General features: G+C 44.9%; 2 protein-coding genes across 2 annotated transcripts in view; both read left to right on the top strand.

Annotated features, from left to right (window-relative positions):
- The first annotated feature begins 31 nt into the window (after positions 1 to 31).
- Positions 32 to 4,124, top strand: EXOSC2 (exosome component 2). The gene is made up of 9 exons (XM_005527278.2): positions 32 to 171; positions 251 to 352; positions 426 to 471; positions 730 to 819; positions 929 to 994; positions 1,141 to 1,209; positions 2,052 to 2,228; positions 2,399 to 2,527; positions 3,369 to 4,124. Exons 1-9 carry the CDS (start codon positions 47 to 49, stop codon positions 3,447 to 3,449), a joined length of 885 nt encoding a protein of 294 aa, XP_005527335.2. The 5' UTR covers positions 32 to 46; the 3' UTR covers positions 3,450 to 4,124.
- Positions 4,125 to 9,209: 5,085 nt separating this feature from the next.
- ABL1 (ABL proto-oncogene 1, non-receptor tyrosine kinase) overlaps positions 9,210 to 20,369 on the top strand; it is a 77,399-nt gene continuing 66,239 nt past the window's right edge. Inside the window, exon 1 of the mRNA XM_005527279.3 lies at positions 9,210 to 10,040. Within this exon, the coding sequence (XP_005527336.2) occupies positions 9,905 to 10,040 (136 nt within the window). The 5' untranslated portion in view covers positions 9,210 to 9,904. The remainder of the gene's footprint in view (positions 10,041 to 20,369) is intronic.

The following is a 20,369-nucleotide window of genomic DNA, read 5'->3' as shown; positions in this document are numbered from 1 at the left end:
CCAGCAGCCAACATGGCGGGCGGAAGGCGCGTGCGGCGGGACCAAGATGGCGGCGGTCACCATGAGGCTGCCGGCGGTCCGCGCGCCCCTGGATTCCAGCGCGCCCCGGGGCGGCGAGAAGCACCTGGTGGCACCGGGGGACACGATCACCACGGACACGGGATATATGAGGTGCGGGCAGCGGCGGAGGCGAGGCGGCGGCGGGGTGGCGCGGCTTCGGGCTGTCCTTAGGTGGCCGCTCTCTCCGCAGGGGCCACGGTACTTATGTGGAGGACGAGAAGCTGATCGCCTCGGTGGCCGGCGTGGTAGAGAGGGTGAACAAGCTGGTGTGTGTCAGGGCGCTGAAGGCCAGGTGAGCGCGGCCGGGGTGGGTGCGGGGCCTGGCTCGGCAGGGTGAGGTGTGTGACCGCCGCTCTCTGTCCCAGGTACAACGGCGAGATCGGTGACATCGTGGTCGGGAGGATTACGGAGGTAAAGTCCCGTGATTGCCGCGCTGCCGAGGAGGAGGGTGGTCGTGGCTCCATCCGACTCTAAGCGCCCTCCTGGGATCCTAAAACATTGATACACATCAGTGTCCCTGCGCAGGGTACTGGGAGCGTGTTGATTTTAACCATGATGAGGCTCGAAGAAGCCAGAAGAGCTGTCCCCTCCTGCAGCTTGGTGAGCTGCAGCTCCCATTCAATTTTTGAGTGTGTATCCATAAGTTTGGGTGGTTTTTTTTCCCCTTAGGTTCAGCAGAAGCGATGGAAAGTGGAAACAAATTCCAGGCTGGATTCAGTCCTGTTACTATCGTCTATAAATTTACCTGGTGGGGAGCTGGTGAGTGTAGCTGGTTGTTTTGCATGGCATCCTAAGGTCTCCCACAATGAGCTACTGATGGATGTTTTCTCATTCTGGGCTACATGTAACTTTTCTTGTGATGTTTCAGAGAAGGAAATCAGCAGAAGATGAGCTTGCAATGAGGGACTACCTGCAAGAAGGGGATCTCATCAGCGTATCCTTTTGCTGCTCCCACTGACAGATGAGCCAAGGGCATGGGAAGAACAGGGAGAGCTTGGCTGGCCTGGCTGGGGGTGAGAGCTATGGTGGGGTGGCACTGGGAAGCCTTAGGGACCCTGTTTCCTTAAGTGGCACCGACAGGCAGAGGTTCAGTCTATATTTGCTGATGGGGCTGTATCGCTGCACACCCGGAGCCTGAAGTACGGGAAGGTGAGTTATTCCAAAGGCCTTGATCCGGGGTTAATTCTGCACCACCTGACTTGTATAAGGCCTTTTGGAGGCTTTTGTAAGGAAAAAGCTCTGGAGTGGAGAAGGATGTTGTTATAACCCATTCCTGCAGGACAGGAAGACTCTCAGCATGGGAGCACCAGGTAGAGTTTCCCCGAAGCAGAGGAGGTGTCCTTGAGTTGCCCTTTGATCCACTGCTTCCCCTGACTGCAGTTTCAGCCTGCTAGATCTGTTTTCCCCACTAGCCACTTGGGAATTAAATCCTGGGGAGAGATCTCCTCACTCCTCTTCAACTGGCTGTTGCCCCTGTGACTTGTTCCTCTCCCCAGGGCTCTATTTTAGGCTTTGTGCAGTTGGCATTTATCTCTGGTTTTGTGCATTGAAGTAAGCCAAGGGGCTGTTGGAGCGTAGGCTGCAGTTTGGGATTACCAGACCGAGGGTATTAGCACTTAAAAGATGAAAGGAAAGTGTGCTTATTGCACAAAGGGTGAAGGACAGTGATTGGATTACCAGGGAAAGTGTTCTGCTAAATTGGGCCACTGACTCCTCATTTTTCTGCAGGGATGGTTGATGTGTAGTTACAATCAAGATATTATTAACATTCATGCTAAGCACTTAGAGTATTCTTCATCTTCAAAGGGATGCATTAACTAATCCTCCCAGCACTCCCAGAGGCAGGCAGGTTTTATATTCACTGTTTCACAGGCAAAGATGTTAAAACAGAGTTGTTCCTAGGCCAGGAATGGAGTGTGTGTCAGTGACTTGGTGTTATCTGTGGTGGCTCATGATGTCTCTCATACTGAGCCTCATGGTCTGTTCTCCAGCTTGGCCAGGGTGTGCTGGTTCAGGTCTCTCCCTCCCTTGTGAAACGCCAGAAGACTCATTTCCACGACCTGCCCTGTGGTGCATCCGTGATCCTCGGCAACAATGGCTTCATCTGGATCTACCCAACTCCGGAGCAGAAGGATGACGAGGCTGGAGGCTACACCGCCAACTTGGAGGTGAGTGTTCAGGGAAGGTTGGCCTTCTTCTACCAGTGATGGTTTTCAGTCTGACATAGTCAGAGGCACGTGAGTAACCTGAGACTCTCAGGATCTTGTAATAGGTTCACAGCAAGGCTTTTTTACTTATTTCCCTCTGCATTCATCCCTTTTCCTCTGTCCTTCCTCAGCCAGTTCCCTTGTCTGACCGGGAGGTGATCTCACGGCTCCGAAACTGCATTGTGGCTCTGGTTACTCACAAGATGATGCTCTTTGACACCAGCATCCTGTATTGCTATGAAGCATCCCTTCCTCATCAGGTATAGGAACCAGTAGTGTTTATTCCACACTGAGGGGAGGGAACAGAAGGGCTGCATCAGTGGCTGCTGAAGTCAGAGTTTCCTTTCAGCTTACCAAAACATCCTGTAGTAAGTGACAGTACAAACTCTCACCTTCTGCATAACGTAAGTTGCCTTGCACAATTTCAGGGATAATTTGAAGGGTTCTGCCTCTGGCAAAGTCTAGCTATTCCTACAGAGAGATCAGTCCCTTTTTTGATAGATGTTGTGTATCCCTTGCTGGGATTATGGACCCTTAATTCATGTGAAAACAGTGTTAAATTTGGTATTGTATGAGAGTACAGTGCATTTTATGAAGCAATGAAAAAGTAAATGTCATGTATTGTACAGAGTGCACTCTCATGTCTGTATCCACTGCTGGAAGGCTGCCTCCAGCAGCCTTTGACCTCTTGCTGTACAGCTTTTCACTGTGATTCCTGCCAGCACGATCATGGGCAATTCTCTTCCCATAAATAAATGAGATCTGAATTGTCTTCCGCTTTCATTCTCAGTGAAGTGTTCATTTGAACTATTACTGTGTTTAAATCATTTCTGCCCTTCCCAAATACAGTGTGTGTCCTTGAAGGAAGATGAGGAGGGTTAGTAGCCTCTTCTTTGATTTCCTCTGGTCTCTGTAAGAATTCCCAACTGGCAAAGTTAATTTTGCCTTGGACCCACTGCCTCTGCCATAGGTCTTTTTTTACCACAACCCTCTAAACTTCCTTGCTGGTCAGTGCCATGTGTCAGGGAGCTTTGTTTCCCCACAGAGTGCAAAAACAGCAGTTGATTCCTGGTGCTCATATTGCTCTTCTTTCCACTGCAGATCAAGGACATTCTGAAACCAGAGGTGACAGAGGAGATCATTTTGGAAGCTCGACAGAGGTTGCTGGATTTGGAGGGATAGAGCATATGGCCAGAAGCAGTCATTTGAAATCCCAGCATGGCAGCTTTGAGTCTCAGTATTACATGTTTTTTCAGTGTTCTAGTTCCCAACATTCATTCCACACTTCAGAAACCACTGAAATTCCTCACTATTAGTATATATCCTGTGTCCTTTTAATACAAAGTAGTACTTAAGTACAATGGCCTTTTAATGCAACGGCCTGAAAAGTTGATATCTGACCTTTATAAAGATGCAGATGCAACTGGGACATGTCTCCTAGCACCTGTTGCTGCATCTAGTGCCCCAGAACTTTGTGCAGAATGACAGAGAGGAAGGGATATGTTTTGTAATGTTTCTCTCTCCCCAGAAGGTGATTTGGATTTTAATTTACTTGTGATACAGATCTGCCAGTCTATCCCCTGAGATTCCTCATTTTTCCAGGCACATGTGTTTAGAGAACAGAGTATCCACACCCTTGCTAACCACAGTTTGGGTCTGGCTGTTCATGGCTTGAATATCTCAGGGGTATGAAATGGGATGTGGCTGTCACTGTCCATATGAGCCAGGAGCTGTGGACTTGCAGTGTCCTGGTTTGTGTTATCCTGCTGGTCTTTTTTTTTTTATGCCTCTTCTGAGGGGGCACCAATATGATTTTGTATTAAGTATTTTACATTTCAATAAATTTTTTGAAACAAATCAGTCCTTCAGCAGTGTGTGCATTGGCTTGTTTTCAGTCTAGCTTGAGAGCTGTGGTTGGCTCAAGTTTCCTTGTGCCAGGACACTTGGAATGGTTACACTGTCTTATCTCCCCTTCAGCTGCTGCCCTTCATCCCAGCAGGATTTGACCTTCCTCTTCAGCCCTTACAGGTTCCTCTGTAAGGATTCCTGGTGTTCCCAGTGGCTTTCCAAGCATTGCCTCCCTGCAGGATGCCTTGGAGAGGTGAGTCAAGCAGAGGTGACCCCAGTGACAGTGGTTAGAAGTGGACATTTTGAGCCAGGTGTTGGCAGGCAGTCAGTCACGTTCTCTCTCAGAATGTGATGCTTTCTCTGGAGAATCCTCTCAGCTCCAGGTGCTATATTGGAGCTGTTTTATTATATATGTTTTCTATGTGTATTGCAAATCTATCCTTGCACTGCAGCAGTGTAATTTTTAGAAAGGATGATAAAACATCTGCCCCAATTGTTCCTGAATCCAATTGCACGTTACAAGTTCGCACTCTCGCCTCAGGCACAAGGGAAAATTCTTTGCTCTGTGTTTTCCTGGGAAGTAGAAATTCCTTTTGTTGCTGTCCCTCCAGCTCGGGCTGCTTTCCCTGTGGTCCCGAGCAGGCACTAGATGGCACCTTTGGATCGTGTTTGTGGCACGTCCCTTCGCCAGCAGCTCCACCACGCTGCCCTGCCAAACAGCAGGGCCTGGATGGCTGCCACCAGCGCTGCTGCCCAAATCCTAAAGCATAACAGGGCTAAGGACAAGCAAGGACATGGCTAATCCATTCTGTTGCTGCACAGCTGCCCGTGCTGCCTCTGAAAATAGTACTGAACTTGCTGAGGGTATCGCTGGAATGTTCCAGACGTGACGTGGGAATTGTTGAGTTTTAAGAGGATTCCCTAGTAAGTGTTGAAACAATCACATCCTCAAGATGACTGGGGAGAATTGTAAACCAAGGCTTAATGGTGACAATTTCAGGTCTCCATGAGGCTTCTGGTGGCCACATAACACATACCTGCATGGACAAAACTGGTTCAAAAAGGCTAAAAAAGCTTTAACAGTCTGCATCTATTACTTAGAAAAATACTTTTCTTTCCCCCCCTTACCCAATTGCTGTAGTTTAGCAGCTTATTACCACAAGGGGAGATTCAGGGATTTCTGCTAAAAAAAACCAGCTCAAGATCTGGACTGCTGCAGCTCTGAGCTTTCTGATTCCTCCTCCTTGCTGCAGGGTCCCTGATATTTTGACATTAACCATGTGTTAAATGGGGGAAGCATGTGACTCATTCAGTTCCCTTATTCCTGAATACCTGGCACTTTTGGTTTTAAACCCAATAAGAGAACCATCTGGTGAGGTTTGGTTGTGGATCTCTCTGATGGGAGGGAACCAAAGGTCTCAGCATTTTCCCCTGTGACCATGCACATTCAGCCAGTGCTGTTCCGAGACCTAAATTCTGTAAAAAGGCTTCAGCAAGGTCATTGCTGGCTGTTCCTGCAACCACATCCAGCACAGCTCTGCAAACCAGCAGGTAACAAGAAGCCAGCAACAGCAGTGTCCCTGTAAATTCTTCAAACAGTCTGTGGGATTTTGCTGGAAAAAAATCTTCTAAGCAGGAAGGGTGAAAAGGAGGAAACTATGGCTTCTCTGGTTTAAGAAAAAACCCCCAAAACAGTAGTTGAAAGCAGGATGAGAAAAACCTAGTGAGTGTTCATTTTTATACGAGGAACTAAAAGGCCCATGCAGGCCTTAAAACAGCTCAGACCAACCCAATTTCTTTGTTCACCAGTGTCTGACACTGTTTGTAAAGCAGCTGTAGCACCTCCTGTGCTGCTTACTCCAGGGTTGATACATGGTGCAGTTGTACTCAGAAGTGGAGTTGGTAACTAGTTCCCTTGCTGGTGAGTGTTGCCTGTAGGAATGAGAGCACATCACTCATCTGCAAAAAGAATTTTCTTGTTTCTTGGTGCCAGTGTTCATGCACTAATAGGAAGAATTCCTTTACTCCTAGGAATAACCACTGAGATTTAAAATTTGTGCTAATGGGTTATTAATCCAATTACTGCTGCTTATTGCATTACTTCTGTACCATCCGTGCACAGTTTTGCTGTTCAGCTGAGAGTGGTACAAATAAAAAGCTTTGCACAGACCTGAGAAGAGACTGAAATCCCACTGAGATTAGAGACATCTTGAAATGGTTCTCAGGTTCCGAGGACTGTTAATTAACATGCTAAGTTTTATTATTTGGTGAAGAGGTTGAAGCTTTTAAGATATTGTTATGGAGAAAGCGTCACTGCAACTGTTGGGTGAGAACCCACACTTAATGGGAGGTAAACAGAAAAAGTACTGAAGTATCTCTTAGGAAAAAAATAAATGGTAGGATGTATGCGGGTTTGATTGAAAAAACACTCTAGCTTTTTTTTTTTTTTTTAAACTTATTCTGTATTCCCACAACTTTTCTGTCTGTGTCTTCTCTAACAATTTCTGAATTTACTGGGCAACTTCCAAGTTTAACACGAGAGTCATGTTCACAAGAACTGGCAGCAGGGTTGGGAGCAGAAAATGTAATACCCTTCAGGAAGGGGAAGAAGGCAGGTATCTCACTATGACATTTGGGAGTGACCAGCTGACTCATCTGCCTGTGTATTGTCCCACATTAACTACAGCAGTGCTCTGGGAAACAGGAAATGCTTTTGGAGAAACTGCTGAGTGGAAGAGGCTGGGAATTGCTGGCAAAGAACCTGTCCCACTGCTGCCTACAATTGCACAGCATCAGAAGGAAAAGCTGCCTGTTGGCCTGAATGATAAATTCATCTGGTCTGTTAAATAAAAAGTGCATTCATCTACACAGTTCTGTGATTCTATGAGGTCTTGCATATTTGCAATTACTTTTGCTTAATTTGGTGAAGGTTTTTCTGACTATTGTGGACCCACGGTTGTCTTCTGGAGTTTACTCTGCTTCAGCACTGCTGTGGCAGGAGAGATTATCCAGGATGCTCCAGTCACACCCAGAAGAGAGTGACTTTTTCTGTGAAGAATGGTTGGTATTGGGTTTTGTAACAAATTTCTCTTGGGCTGCTTGGCCTGTGCTGACAGCTTCATTTCCTCACTTTCCTTCAATCCATGGGAGCAGAGCGGGGGTTATATCACCTTGGTGAGAAGCTGATCTCTATTACTGAGATAAACCTGGAGAAATTCTGCAGAGTTCAAGAGATGTGACCCTGGATTTGTCTCAGCACGATGTACCAGAATTTCTCTCTCCTGTGTGGGTGTGTGTGCAGCACAACCAGCCACAATACCTGCAAATTGAGCCATTGATGGAGAAATCCAAAGGAAATGGTTTGAACTCAGTCTCCTGACTAAGAATTAGTGATGTAGCAGCAGCCTGGCACAGCAGAGATGGAGGATCCCACAGGGCTGTATGAAGTGCTACATTTTGGATGCTATTGTTAGAAGACAAAAAATTCAGGTCTGCCAGAGACTTTGAATATGGCATAGGAGACACAGAGTGTGTTTGGATTTGTCACAAGGGAGGAGTCAGTATAAACAAGCTGCTCTGTGTCCAGATGGTTTCCCTAAGCAGGAGGCTACAGCACAGAATTGCAATTGTGTGTTCTCCTGTTGTCGAGTGGGAGCAACCACAGACCTTTGACCAAAACACCCTGACCTCAAGCTGCTGCCTTGACCCTCTTCTATCCCCAAGGTGAACTGGAGAATGTATGAAAAACTAAATATCTTCAGCACCATGGTCTGCTCTTCAGCTCAGGGAACTCTCAGTGCCTGCCGAAGAATTCAGGGGTTTAACTCCATCTTTGTACCAAATGGTGCACAAAAATAGATCAATAAAATATTTTTTCAATTGTCACTGGCCTCTATAGCTGGTTTTGGTATCAAGTTCTGTGTATGCTGAGAGCATTCATAAAGAAGTGAAGTCCTTTGTGCAAGCAAAGGGTGACAGATTCCTGGCTGTGCACACAGCTGATCCAGTAAAGATATCTTCTTCCCTGCCATCTCTGCAAGTATCCAGAGTCCAGAGCTGGCCAGAGGCTCTGAGACCCCTGCAGTCAGATCTGCAGCCCTTCTAAAGAGGTGAAGGATTTCGCATAAGCTTTTTGAGGCCTTTTCACAGGTTTTTTTCACAAAATCACAGATTATTTGGGGTTGGAAGGGATCTCTGGAGATCATCCTGTTCAACCCACCTGGAGCAGGTGCCATAGGAAGGTGCCCAGGTGGGTTTGGAATGTCTCCAGAGCGGGAGACTTCACGCCCTCCCTGGGCACCTGTTCCAGAGCTCTGCCACCCTCAACCTAAAGAAGTTCTTCCTCATGTTGAGGGGGAACTTTTTGTCTTTCAGTTTATGGTCATTGCTCCTCATCCTGTCACCGGGCACTGAAGAGAGTCTGACACCATCGTCGGACTCAGCGGGGAGATATTTACATGGATTGCTGAGATCCCCCCTCAGCCTCCCCTTCTCCAGACATACCCGGCCCAGCTCCCGCAGTGTCTCCTCATCAGAGAGGTGCTGCAGCCCCCAGATCCTCCCTGTGGCCTCCGCAGGACCCTCTCCAGCAGCTCCTTGCCCATCTCGTCCTGAGGAGCCCAGCACTGGGCACAGCACTCCAGATGTGCCTCACCAGGGCCGAGTGAAGGGAGGATGCCCCACTCGCCCTGCCGGCCACGCTCCTCACAGGCTTCTCCCCGCCCGGCCGGTCCCCGAGCGGGAGCGGGGCCGGGATCGGGCAGCGCGGGGCGGGAGGCGGGGGCGGGGGAGGAGGAGGGGCCGGAAGGGGATGTGACCGCCCGCCCGCCGGCCCGGGGGTTCCGGGATCTCCCTCGCCGCCTCCGCCGCCCCCCGCCAGTCCCGCAGCTCCGGGGAACCCGCGGCCCCTCGCCGCGCTCCGCCCGCCCGGCCCCGCTCCCGCCGCCCGCCCGGGGATGCGGCCGGCGCGGTCCCCCCCGCCTGCCCTGGCCCGGCTGCTGGGCAGGAACCGGCCTCCCGGAGCTCCCCGGCCTCACGGCTCCGCTCACAGCTCCGCCTGAAGCAGCGGGCACGGGGCGCCGGCCCGGCCGCCCCAGCGCTGCTCTGACGCCGCCATGGCCCCGCCGGGCCCCCCGGCCCCGAGGTAGCGGCGGTGGAAGGAGCCGAAGCCCGGTGACCGAGGAGCCCCCGTCCCATCCCCCAAGGAGCGTGCGGAGCCCGCCCGGAGCTGCTCCTGCTTCGCCTGGAGGGCTGACATGGTTCCACTGCTGACCCTGCTGGACTTCAGCGATACTTGAAGCCAAATCCGTGGCTCTTTGGCCTTTGCTAACTCAATGCTATGCAAAAGAAAAGGAGGAAAAAAAAAAAGAAACCTTGACACTAGTTGTGGTGGGAATGGCTGTTTCCTGCCCTGGGTGAGCCCACGTGTGGTTTCTTGCTTGTGAGATGAACTAATTCTCCTTTACCCGGTGGAAGACACACTACATATGGCAACCTGAAACTTAGGTAATGCTTGGTCATTCCTGAGCGATTAGAACTTCTACTCGTTTGTTGTTTTGGTTTTTGGTTTTTTTTCATAAAGACACCTAAGGAACCTTGTTGCTGTCTTCAGGAGCATTGGAGGAATTTGTCTTAATTCACCTCAAGTGACTTTATCCCCACTGTGAGTGCAGCCAGTGCACCCACCTGAATACCTTCTCCTTCAAAACTCCTTCCCAGCCTGGAAGATCAGGGATCACAGACTTCTTCGAAAACTTCTCGTCCTGGGAAAGGCTGCCCATAGTTACTTTATGGGGCAACAGCCTGGAAAAGTTCTTGGGGACCAAAGGAGGCCAAGTCTGCCTGCCCTGCACTTCATCAAAGGAGCAGGGAAGAAGGAGTCATCGAGGCATGCAGGCCCACACTGCAATGTCTTTGTGGAACATGGTGAGAAGTTTCTATTGGTATTTGGTTGAATTTCGGTTTGCTGAGCTAGCTGCAATATGGATTTATTCAAGACCATGGAGCAGATACAGACATGTACTTTATAGAAGTCTTGTTTTCTTTCTTGCAGTCTTGCTGTTTAATACAAATGTTCTGTGATTGTTTATTAAGAAAGTAATTGTGTCAGATTGCTTGAAATCTGAGGAGAGGTTATTGTACACTTAAAGGTGAAATGCAAAGGAAGTAACTTCTTAATGTTATGAAAGTTTCTCATTTCTGCCTTGGTTATGTTCTGGTTTGCAGTCTGGGAAAGTGTCTGATCCTTTTTTAGTACAGACCAGCCTCAGCCAGTGGTGATGCTGTGGTCAGGGACAGGTATTCTTTAATTACCTTTTCCAAAGGGACTTTGCTACTTGGAAGCGAAAAAAAACCAAAACCCTTATTTTGGAAAGTTTATGCACTTACTGCTGTTGTGAAAAGAGTTTCTTGGTGCATTTGGAACACCTTTGCTTGGTGGTTTCTCAAAGCTGGTTAAACCTTCGTCCTGTGCTGTGATGGATTGAAGTGCTTAAGGCCAAAAGTTTGGGGTAGAGCAACCCTGTCACTTGCTGGGCTTCTGCAAAGTATGGGGGGAATTCAGAATCTCAGGAAAGAAGCCAGATGAAAGTTTCAGTAGGACTCAGAGGTAGCTTTGGTGACTGCATCAAATTCTTCATTAAACAACAAAAACCAAACCAACAAACCCCAAAACCAAAGAAACTGTAAACTAAAGGCATTTCTACAGAAGTGAGGTGCAGAAATGCATTGTTGTGCTTAAACTCTTTGGAGTAATCCTTGGTTTTGCGCAACACTTTAAAAATTCTAATGTTCTTTGAGATGATGTGCTGCTGGCCGCTGTCTTTGGCTGGAGAATGTGATTTTGACAAAGCTTCTGCAACCGTTTTGTCATATAGAGGAAGTTTATCTGTGAACAAAACAAAATTGCATCTGTAATCTTCATATAACTAAAAATTGATATATTTGCTGTGTCTGAGAACACAATCTAGTTAGAGGAAAAGTTTTGATTTGGTCTTTCTTTCTAAGGGCTTTGATTTCAAACTTTTTCTCATTCTGTGTTTTTAGAAGGCCCCAAGAAATTCTCTGCAGTGTTCAACAAATACGCAGAGATCCCGTGTATGGTACTGCTCTGCTGAAATATTGTTTTGAGTTGCTTCAGTGTTTTATTTTCCCATACAATGTTTCTGCACTGAAGAAACTTGAGGTAATTAAGGGAAGGTTAGAGAATATCAGGGCTAACTTGGCCCTCTGATGTTAAACTTGCTGCTGGATTTTTCCTTGCTTTCTGTCCTGTGATATGCCCACTTCTTCACCCCCAGTTTGTTTCCTGCTTTTACTGCTTTGGACAGAGTTTCAAGGTCAGATGCGATACAGCCAGACCACTTGCTGCAAGCAATACAATAGTCTTAGTCCCTTTGGTGTTTTGCTGCAGCAGAAAAGCCAGAAATGTTCTTTTTTGATCATCTAACAGCAATAAGCAGATGGTAACTTCTTGCCAGTGTGACCTGAGGTCAGCAGATCCCAACACATTCAGGAGGAAAAATGGCATCTCTAATGTCCCTGTGCCATATGTCCACGAGAGACCTTGGTGTCCTGATTTAGAAAAGAATAAACTTGAAAGAGGACATCAGAGCTAGGATGCCTGTTAAGAGAACTGCAAAAGATTGGCCTTGCTTATACACATGAGGAAAAGGTTCTTCCTTTGAGTCGATGAAAAGGTTCTTCCAAGTACTGGCAGTAGAAGGCAGTACCACCATTGTTTATTTAGCTTTCTTCTGAGTTTGGGCTGCTTCTGTCCTGAAAAATGCCATATTAAAAACCTGAACAAATTAAGAGGGAACAAAGTTCATTTAAAAAGTTCTTCCTTTTCCTTTCAATAATTTGCCTTTCAAATACATAGACTGACATACTTTATAATTAATGAACAGATCAGTATTTAATACCTTTAGTCCTATTCAGTGATTGTGCCATGGGCTGTAGTTCACAGAAATAAGATTGGTGTTTTTTCAGGGCTTAAATGTTTGCATGTTTCCCTTTCATTGCCATTACAGAGTTTCTTCTAAATACTAATCACTGTATCTGGTTTCTCTGTTGCACTGTGGGAACTAGTTTGTCCCAGGAAAATAATGTTTCTGGCTTTTCATAATTAAGAAATGCTTAAGGAGAAATTCCATAGTGGACCACTTAACCCCCTAGAGACAGGTGAATTCTTAAATGTGCTTGTCTAAAGTTCTTGTATATTAAAGGCCATGATAAAGGAGACAAAAGAAGTGGAACTTCTGGGAGCAGGGCTCTCCTTTTAGGGTTGTGTTTTTATAAAGATATTCATGATGCTGTTTTGGTGGCACCATTACCCGTGAACTTCTGCGGAAGCTCATTCAGCAGGCATTTAGTGGAAGATCTGGATTGCTTCAGAAGTATCAGATTTTGGCTGAAAGGGTTAGTGAATAATATCAGATACTAACAGTGTAAGGCAAAATAACTTTCAGGAAAGTAATTCCATTTCTCGGTCATCGCACTCTCCGTAGCACCCAAAGCAACACATCGAGAGGCTTCTGAAAAGCCAAGGAGGCAACTGGCCAGAAATCAGCTCTGCTGGTGCTCAAATGTTCTGTGAGAATAATGCAGAAAACCTCTAAATTTTGTCATGAGCTGACAATTGAGGAGTGCCTTAAGGGGAGAAAAGTAATCTATGGGCAAGTTTTGGGCTTCTCTCTTTGTGCTGTTACTTTCCCCACAGAGGGAGTTTCACAAGCTGGAGTTCATGCTTGTGTCGTTACCCTGGGCAGCAAGAGTAGCCCTTGCTGGGATTTTACAAATTTCACCCTGCTGCAGATTACTCTAGCTCACAGTTTGCTTGCAAGCTTGAACTTGAGAGGAATTATAAAGGCAAAGTTTTCTTCTTTTTCTCTGCTTTTCTTGGTGAGAAATGAGTCCGTAGTCACTGCTTTTTGGGGATATCCAGCTGAGAAAAAGGTGTGGTCAGTAGATGGTTAAGGGGAAAGACTCTATCCCTGCACCTTGAAATTTGCACACTAGTGTATCTTACGCCTTTCCAGGATGTTAATTTCAGCAAAACTCAAACTTCTGAAAAGAAAGGTATGTTCTCAGAGGGCTCAGCTCTGATCCCAGAGTTGGCAGGAGTTGACTGGAGCAATTGGCAAACACCACACCTTCTCTGACTGTCTCTTGGAGGTGGTGCTGTGCTGAATGATGAGCAGATCCCCTGAAGCATGTTGGTAGAACAGTATCTCCAAGCAAAAGCAGCACTTGAAGGCTTAAAAAATGAACTCTAATCATTACATACATGTAATGATGCTGAGATGAGGAAGAGATTGATAAAGCACTCAGTCAAAAATGGCCTTTTCATAGTCTTTCTTAGTAAGATAAAATGCAGTCTTAGAGTTTCTCTTCCAGCAGGTGAGTGATAGGGAAGCTTAAATGAGCTGTTTACCTCACTGTAAAGGGAGATAAACTGCAGAACTGGATTCATTTTTCTTATACATTTAGTGCTGAATATAGCTGAAGTCAGCCAACTACAGTCTCTGTCATATTAGATCTGAATTCTTCTTCTTACAAGGGTGCTGAAAGTTTTACTGCTTTAATTAGGAAGCAATTGTGCAAAATGGATCTATAGCACCAGCTTGCCACAGCTTCCAGTTGGAGATGTGCCCTATACAGTTCACTGTGAGGAAAAATCCCAACAATTAAAGTTCCATTTCCTATATTTTTGATTAAAAATAAATTTTAAGGGTCTTTATGTTTAATAATCTATCTTGTTTTATGCTGTTAAGTTTCATGTTTCAAGTACTTGAATTGCGAAAATTAATAAATGACATTATAATCAGTTCTAAGCATATCCTGGGCTCATCCCACAGTGTGTGCAGCAGGGCAGGGGGGCAGATTCTCCCCCCAGTACTCCTCTGTGCTGAGACCTGACCTGCAATGCTGTCTTCAGCATGGGAAGGACACGGAGCTGTTGGAAAGAGTCCAGAGGAGGCCATGGAGATGCTCCAAGGGCTAGAGCCCCTCTGCTCTGGAGCCAGCTGGGAGAGCTGGGGGTGTTTCGCTCAGAGGTGGCTCCAGGGAGACCTCAGAGCTCCTTCCAGTGCCTAAATGGGCTCCAAGAGAGCTGGAGAAGGACTTTGGAAAGGGTCTGGAGTGACAGGACACAGGGAATGGCTTCAAACTGACTGAGGGTAGATTAGATATACAGAGAGTATCACACTGTGAGAGTGAGGAGGCGCTGGCACAGGTTGCTCAGAGAAACTGTGGCTGCCCTGGGATCCCTGGAAGTGTCCATGGCCAGGTTGGATGGGGCTTGGAGCAACCTGGGGTCGTGGAAGGTTTTGATACAAGATTATCTTCAAGGTCTGATTTTTGTACTCATTATCCTTTATCCTACAGGTGAGCTCAATATGTCTTCCTTATATGCAATATACATTTGTTAGATAGTCAATTGTCCATACATGGAAATGATTTAAATGAGACTCCTTCCATAGTAGAACTGTTTCTTCAAACCCCTGTACTTAAAACCCCTGCATTTATCTCTTTCCATTGTACCTCAGGGCATTTTTATACTCTGTCTCTGCTTCACCAGCTGCAAAACCTGAGACTTCAGAGAAACTGCTTTACTACTCCTGACTCCACTTTAGACCATTCACCTGAAGTTGGGTCATTAGCACTGTCCCAATTGGAATTCATTTTTTAGAGTCTGCCTTCAGTATTTCAGGTTTTCATTCTGAACTGACAAAGGTTGGAGATTTGGCAGCTCCCAAATTTCAATTTCCATCTCTATTAGGAAAGACTTATCCCCAGCTTTTGGGATCATTGCTTATGTATCCAACTTCACTGTGCCTCAGTATTAGCCTGGTTAATGCTGACATCTGCTGCATGCTGAATGCAGATTTATTTGCTGCTTCTGGCTGTATCCCTTTTCATCATAAAAACCACTTGCTGTATTTTTTACTGCTCCAATTATCAAATACCACTGGGTTTTGCTAAGAAGCTCTTCCACAAAACTTGATCTATGGTTGGAGTATGTTTGGAAAGAGACCTAAGACTTTTTAAACTGCTTTTCCACAGGCCAAGGTGGATGATGATGATGATGATGGAGAAAGACTAATCCCTTTCCTGGGCAAAAGCAGTTCTGTTTTGTGCACTGAGTAATCTTTGATAACTTGCCATATTTAAGCTCTTGAGCTCCTTCATGACAAATAGGTAGCAGTTGCTCGTATGCCAGACTCGCATTAGCAGATTATGCTAGTTCTGCATTCTTATTTACAAATTTTAATAGGAAGGCTATGGTAGGAAATCAGGATAGGGAAGCAAGAGAAAGCTGTAGGGTATTAGCATAGAAATCTTTCCTTGTAGGCGATCATCTCTTTCAGCACACTTCAACATTTACCATCAAACTCGCCGTATTTTACTTGAAAAAGTTTAAATCTTAAGCTTGAAAGTGAGGAGTTGACACAGTGCTGTTGCTGAGCGTTGAGAGTCCCAAGTTGCATCCCTGGTGCTCTCAGTGTCAGACTCTGTGGCATGTGGCGAATCATGAGGCTGCAGAAAGGTGAAAATGGCCTTGGAAAGCCTTGTCTTGTTGACTCTCACTTCAGGGTGGGGATGCTGTTGGGTTGTGCCTTGGAACAACAGGGATGTGCTTGTAGGAACTGTGATAAAGCAGACAAGAAATAATTGGGAAAGTGTTTTAATAGCCCTGGTGTGGATGGGACTGTAACCAGCGCTGTGGCAGGTGCCAGGTCAGGAACACTCTTAGCTGACACCAGGCAGTGGGCATGCAGAGCTGCAGGAGTTAGTCCAGCTCTTAACACCCATCTGATACCAGTGTTGTGTTCAGTGAAGGTTCATAGCATCCTCCAGTGAGTTTTGGGCCTTGTTTGGAGTGTTTCAGCATTGCCAGGACATCCCTGCAGCTCCATCAGTGTACTTGATCCACCCTATAAAATTTAAAACCTGGCTGTGGCACTGTGTGGGTGGACATTGGGTGTGTTGCAGGTGCCACCTCTTTCAGCTGTATAAAACACTCTGATTTGCATTTACAAAGACTGAAAGAAGTGTTTGAAACACTAGTGACCTTCTGGGGTATTTTTGCACATGGACTTTGCTTTCCTTTTTCTTTGGCGGGGGAAGGAGCTGCCTTCTCTCTGCAGTGTCTGTTAAGAGCCGTGTGAGGAGCACCAGTGTCTGCACCCAGCATCATTCTGTCAGTTCAGAACAGGGCTGAGCTATTCTTGTGAGAAGTAGTTAGTCTCCTTATAAAAGGTCTGCTGTGAGTCCCAGAAGTCCTGTGCTGTAGGAACATCCAGAGTAGTTCCAGCAGAAGTAAGAGAGACTCTTCTTTGCTTCCAGGACTCTCTTATCAGTCAGCTCTTACTATGCTCTGTGTTGATTGAAGATCAGTCTAAACAATCTGTAGAGGTTATTAATCTGCTTTCCAGAGTGTCCATTTAATTGGTTTAAGGAGGATTCTTGGGCAAAAAGGTAATGAATGTTCAATTTTAGTGAGTAAAGCTGCCTAAGTCAATGCCTTTCCTTAGTTCTTAACTAAATTAGTTCTTACTTAGCTCTTAACTTTGGTCTTTGTTTAAATGTCTGTGTTTAATGCCAGTGTTGCACTTAGATATTAAGCATAATTTTTTGTGAGATGGCTGGAAGTTTCATTACGCTTGTGGCAAAATGTGATATAATTCTGCTAAAATGGTGTGTTGTACTCTGGGAGGAGTCCCTTTCTACACATCTCCTTGTAATGCCGAGGCAAGTGTGTCCTGAATACCAGCTTGCTTTAGTTTTTACTTAAGTACTTTCTGAAATTAGTATTGAAATTAGATTTAGGGGGTTTTGTGAGTGTTTTCTTTTTCCTCAGCATTTTTTCCTGGCTGTTACCAGCTGGGTTGTGAAAAGCAGGAGCTTGCTTTTATGCAGAGTGATTGTTGCTAATTTACATGGATGCGAGCAAACTCATCATTCTTTCATGAGTGAGGAGACTGCCTGATTTATGTTGTGTCATCTCTGAGCACTGTTTTTACCTAATGAATAGAGTTTCACAACAGATTATTAATCATTAAGACTTTGGTTTCATTGTGTGTATTAAAGAATCAATATTGCTACATGTTGCCTGCCTTGAGAAGCTGCTTATCCATTAGTGCCGCTTTTCTAAGGCATTTTGGTGCATTTATCATTTTGGCTGACTTCAGTTCCTACCTTATTCCTGCCACGTCTTCCCAGGGCCTGAGCTGTGTCCAGTCTGCCTCTCTATAGATTCCTCCTTTGAAGTGCTGTCTGAGCAGCAGCAAATGTTGTTTGGTCCAGTCTCTCCTTAGAGCTCATAAAATAGTAAAATGCTGGACCTTCCTCTGCTGTGGTTTGCACTCCACATTTGCATCAAAGAGGGAGTGATGGCGTCAGAAACTGGGAATAATGTGTGATGAGAAGTATATTGAATTACATACTCTGCTGCCTGTTAAATGCCTGAGTTTTGGATGGCAAGGCTTGCTGGAGGACAGGATTCCCCAGTTCTCTGACCTGCTGTTTGTTCCCTGTCCAACATCCATCTCTGTTGGAAGTACAGAGTGACCTGGACATGTTCCCTGTGTTTCCCATCATGCTGATGCTGTAGAGGAGGAAATTTCCCTTGCTCTATGCATCCAGAATCCAAAACACACTCACATGAGCTCTGTCAGGTTTGTTAGTGACCCCAGTGAACTGATCTCCTGCCACTCCACACCTGGGGGAACTGATGGCTCTTTCATGACCTTTTTATTGTGTGTGTGTTCCCAGAATAAACAAGATTGTTTTTCCAGAGGCTGAATGTGTGAATGGTAGTGGGATAAGGACATGGAAACTTTAAATAGGAAATTCCTTGGGCTTTCAGGAAATGTTTGCTCTGTCATTCGTGTTCAAGTTGCCCAAATTCAAAGGCTGCTTGTTAGGTTCTGCCTCATTTAACATACCTGGGGAAGGGCTGTTCCCAAGTTCTCAGTTCCTGGCCTGACCACAGAGGGTTATCACAGGGCTGTAATGCAGTAAACACGACTGTTTTCACTTGTGTTTTTGTGAATTAAATTATTTAATTAACTTAAAGTGTTAAAAAATATTTACTTAAATAAAATTTAAGCTTTATTACAAATGTGTAAAGCAAATGAAATTGTCATTTGGTGCACTGGCCACCAGATGTCTTCTGTGACTCTTCACTAACTTGCTCTGATTAAAACAGTCCCCTCAGTGAGAATCGTCTTGGAAATGAGTAAAAGTTTAATGGTGAGAACCAGGGTCGGAAGTGACAACTTCGAATTTCAGAAATGGTGGCTGCCAAGTCTTTTTAGATGCTATTAGAACCTGTAATCTTTGTGTGCTTGCTTCTTGATGAAAAAAAGGTTGGTAGGTGATGTTTACTTTCACTGTTAATGGGAAAATCTTGCTCCCTCATCTCCTCAAGCTCCATTTTAGCCCTTTCTTTGTTTAAAAAAGAAAAGAAATAGTTCAGTTCTGCATTCCTTTTCACTTATTGATGTCTTCTGCATTTGATCTAATTCCTCTACTTTTGTTATGATGCACTGACTTTTTAAAAATATGAATACTTTCCTAATATTAAATATTAGGTTCTTCTCAGTATAGAAATTGATTTGGTAAATCCTCTTGTAGCATTGAGTTCAACATATGTGAAAATGAGCTTTTTATGGCAGGGATGCTCAGGGAATATCTGGAAACAAATTCAGCCTGTGACCCTTATTTACACAGTTGTTGTTATCTGAATGTCAGAATTGCTCTCACAGAGCTAATTGTGGAGTTAAATTGTTATGAAGTCATAACAATGCTTACAAAAGCAAAGCTGCAATTTAATAATACTCCATTTTACTCAAATCTCTTTTGGGTGGGAGAATTTTACAATAATGAAGAAGATTTAGTATATCTGGCAAAATAGTTTAGGCTATAAATATGTATGTGAGAATGGGGGTTTATTTTTATTATTTTTATTTGCTCTAAGTTCTTTTCATTCCTGATATAAATCTGACAACACATAATGTTAATTTAAAAACTACATCCCATTTTAGCCTGAATAACTGGAACAGCTATTAGAGCTATTGTTGTCTGGCTACACCTCATGTTTGCAAATAACTTAGGAAAGCTCAAATGAAAAGTTTTGAATAAATGCCAAGCTGTTATTTCTTCTTTAATATATTTAGCTGGATGGATAAGAAGCTGCATTTAAAAGTCTCTGCAATCAAACTGTTACTTCTTAAAAGATTTATTGATGGATTGCACTAAACGTGTTTGCTGTATACATTCTTTTTTTTTCTCAACGTGCAGCTGTTTAATAGAAAATAGATGTCCTTTACAGGAAATGTGCTGGAGGGAAGACAAAGCTCTTCCCATCATTTGATACTGTTGATGTTCATATAGAAGCTGTAATTTCCCTGGGCTCTGCAGATTGTCTGTTATGTCTAAATAGTGCCTTCCACGCAGAGGGTTGGATGTCAAGGTGCTATCATGTTCCAGGTATTAAGTAGTAATTATTGTTATGAGGTGATCACATAAGACAGTGTAAGTGTTGCTCAGCCTTTCAAATTCCATGTCATTAGGAAAAAAAATGTGTTGGGGAAATGTCAGTCTAATTTAACCCTCCCTGTGAGAACTGCTGGTGGATTTGACCTTGCTCTTGCTGAAAAGCGGGTTAAAAAAGGCTTTTCATGACCACAGGTACACCACCAGATGTGGTGTGGGTTGTTGTGCTTGTGAAATACAATTTGGAGACATAATCTGGGAATTAATTCTGGACTTGCTGCAGCAGCGGGTCTGGAGAGGGCCAAATCCTGAAGGCTGTGGCTGGTTTGGCAAAATGTACTGAGCTACCTCTTAAGCAGGTAATATTTAAAGCCAAGAAAAAAAGAAGAATTAGAATAATAAAGGTTGGAGGCAAATGCTAGCTTGAAATGCTAATATAATCATCTTGGTGACTGCAGTTTTTCCTCTGCAAAGCAAAGGCAACACATGACATTTCATTGAAGACCTGCTGCAGTGTTGATAAGCCGACCTCTCCTGAGAGGAATCGTGAACTTCACTGAGCAGCAGCGTGGCTTTGTAATGGTGGTTAAAAACACAGGATTTGAAAAACGTTAAATGAAAATAGATCAGTGTTGCATTTATTATCAGGTAAGGATTCAAAGAACCATGAAATGTTAACTCGAAACATTTGCATTCCACTCATAGGAATAAGTGGTACAAATTGAGTGAGGTGTTTTAGTTGTAATTTGTTAA

Source organism: Pseudopodoces humilis, chromosome 22 (genome assembly GCF_049639895.1).
Source record: "Pseudopodoces humilis isolate 2021_Gansu_Grassland_sample_001 chromosome 22, ASM4963989v1, whole genome shotgun sequence".
NCBI lineage: Eukaryota > Metazoa > Chordata > Aves > Passeriformes > Paridae > Pseudopodoces > Pseudopodoces humilis.
This window is presented reverse-complemented; position numbering and strand designations above follow the sequence as displayed.

Coding starts and splice junctions, on each gene's coding strand:
- EXOSC2 (XM_005527278.2), top strand. CDS start 47: ATGGCGGCGGTCACCATGAGGCTGCCGGCGGTCCGCGCGCCCCTGGAT. Junction 172..250: donor ACGGACACGGGATATATGAG/GTGCGGGCAGCG, acceptor CTCTCTCCGCAG/GGGCCACGGTACTTATGTGG. Junction 472..729: donor TGGTCGGGAGGATTACGGAG/GTAAAGTCCCGT, acceptor TTTTCCCCTTAG/GTTCAGCAGAAGCGATGGAA.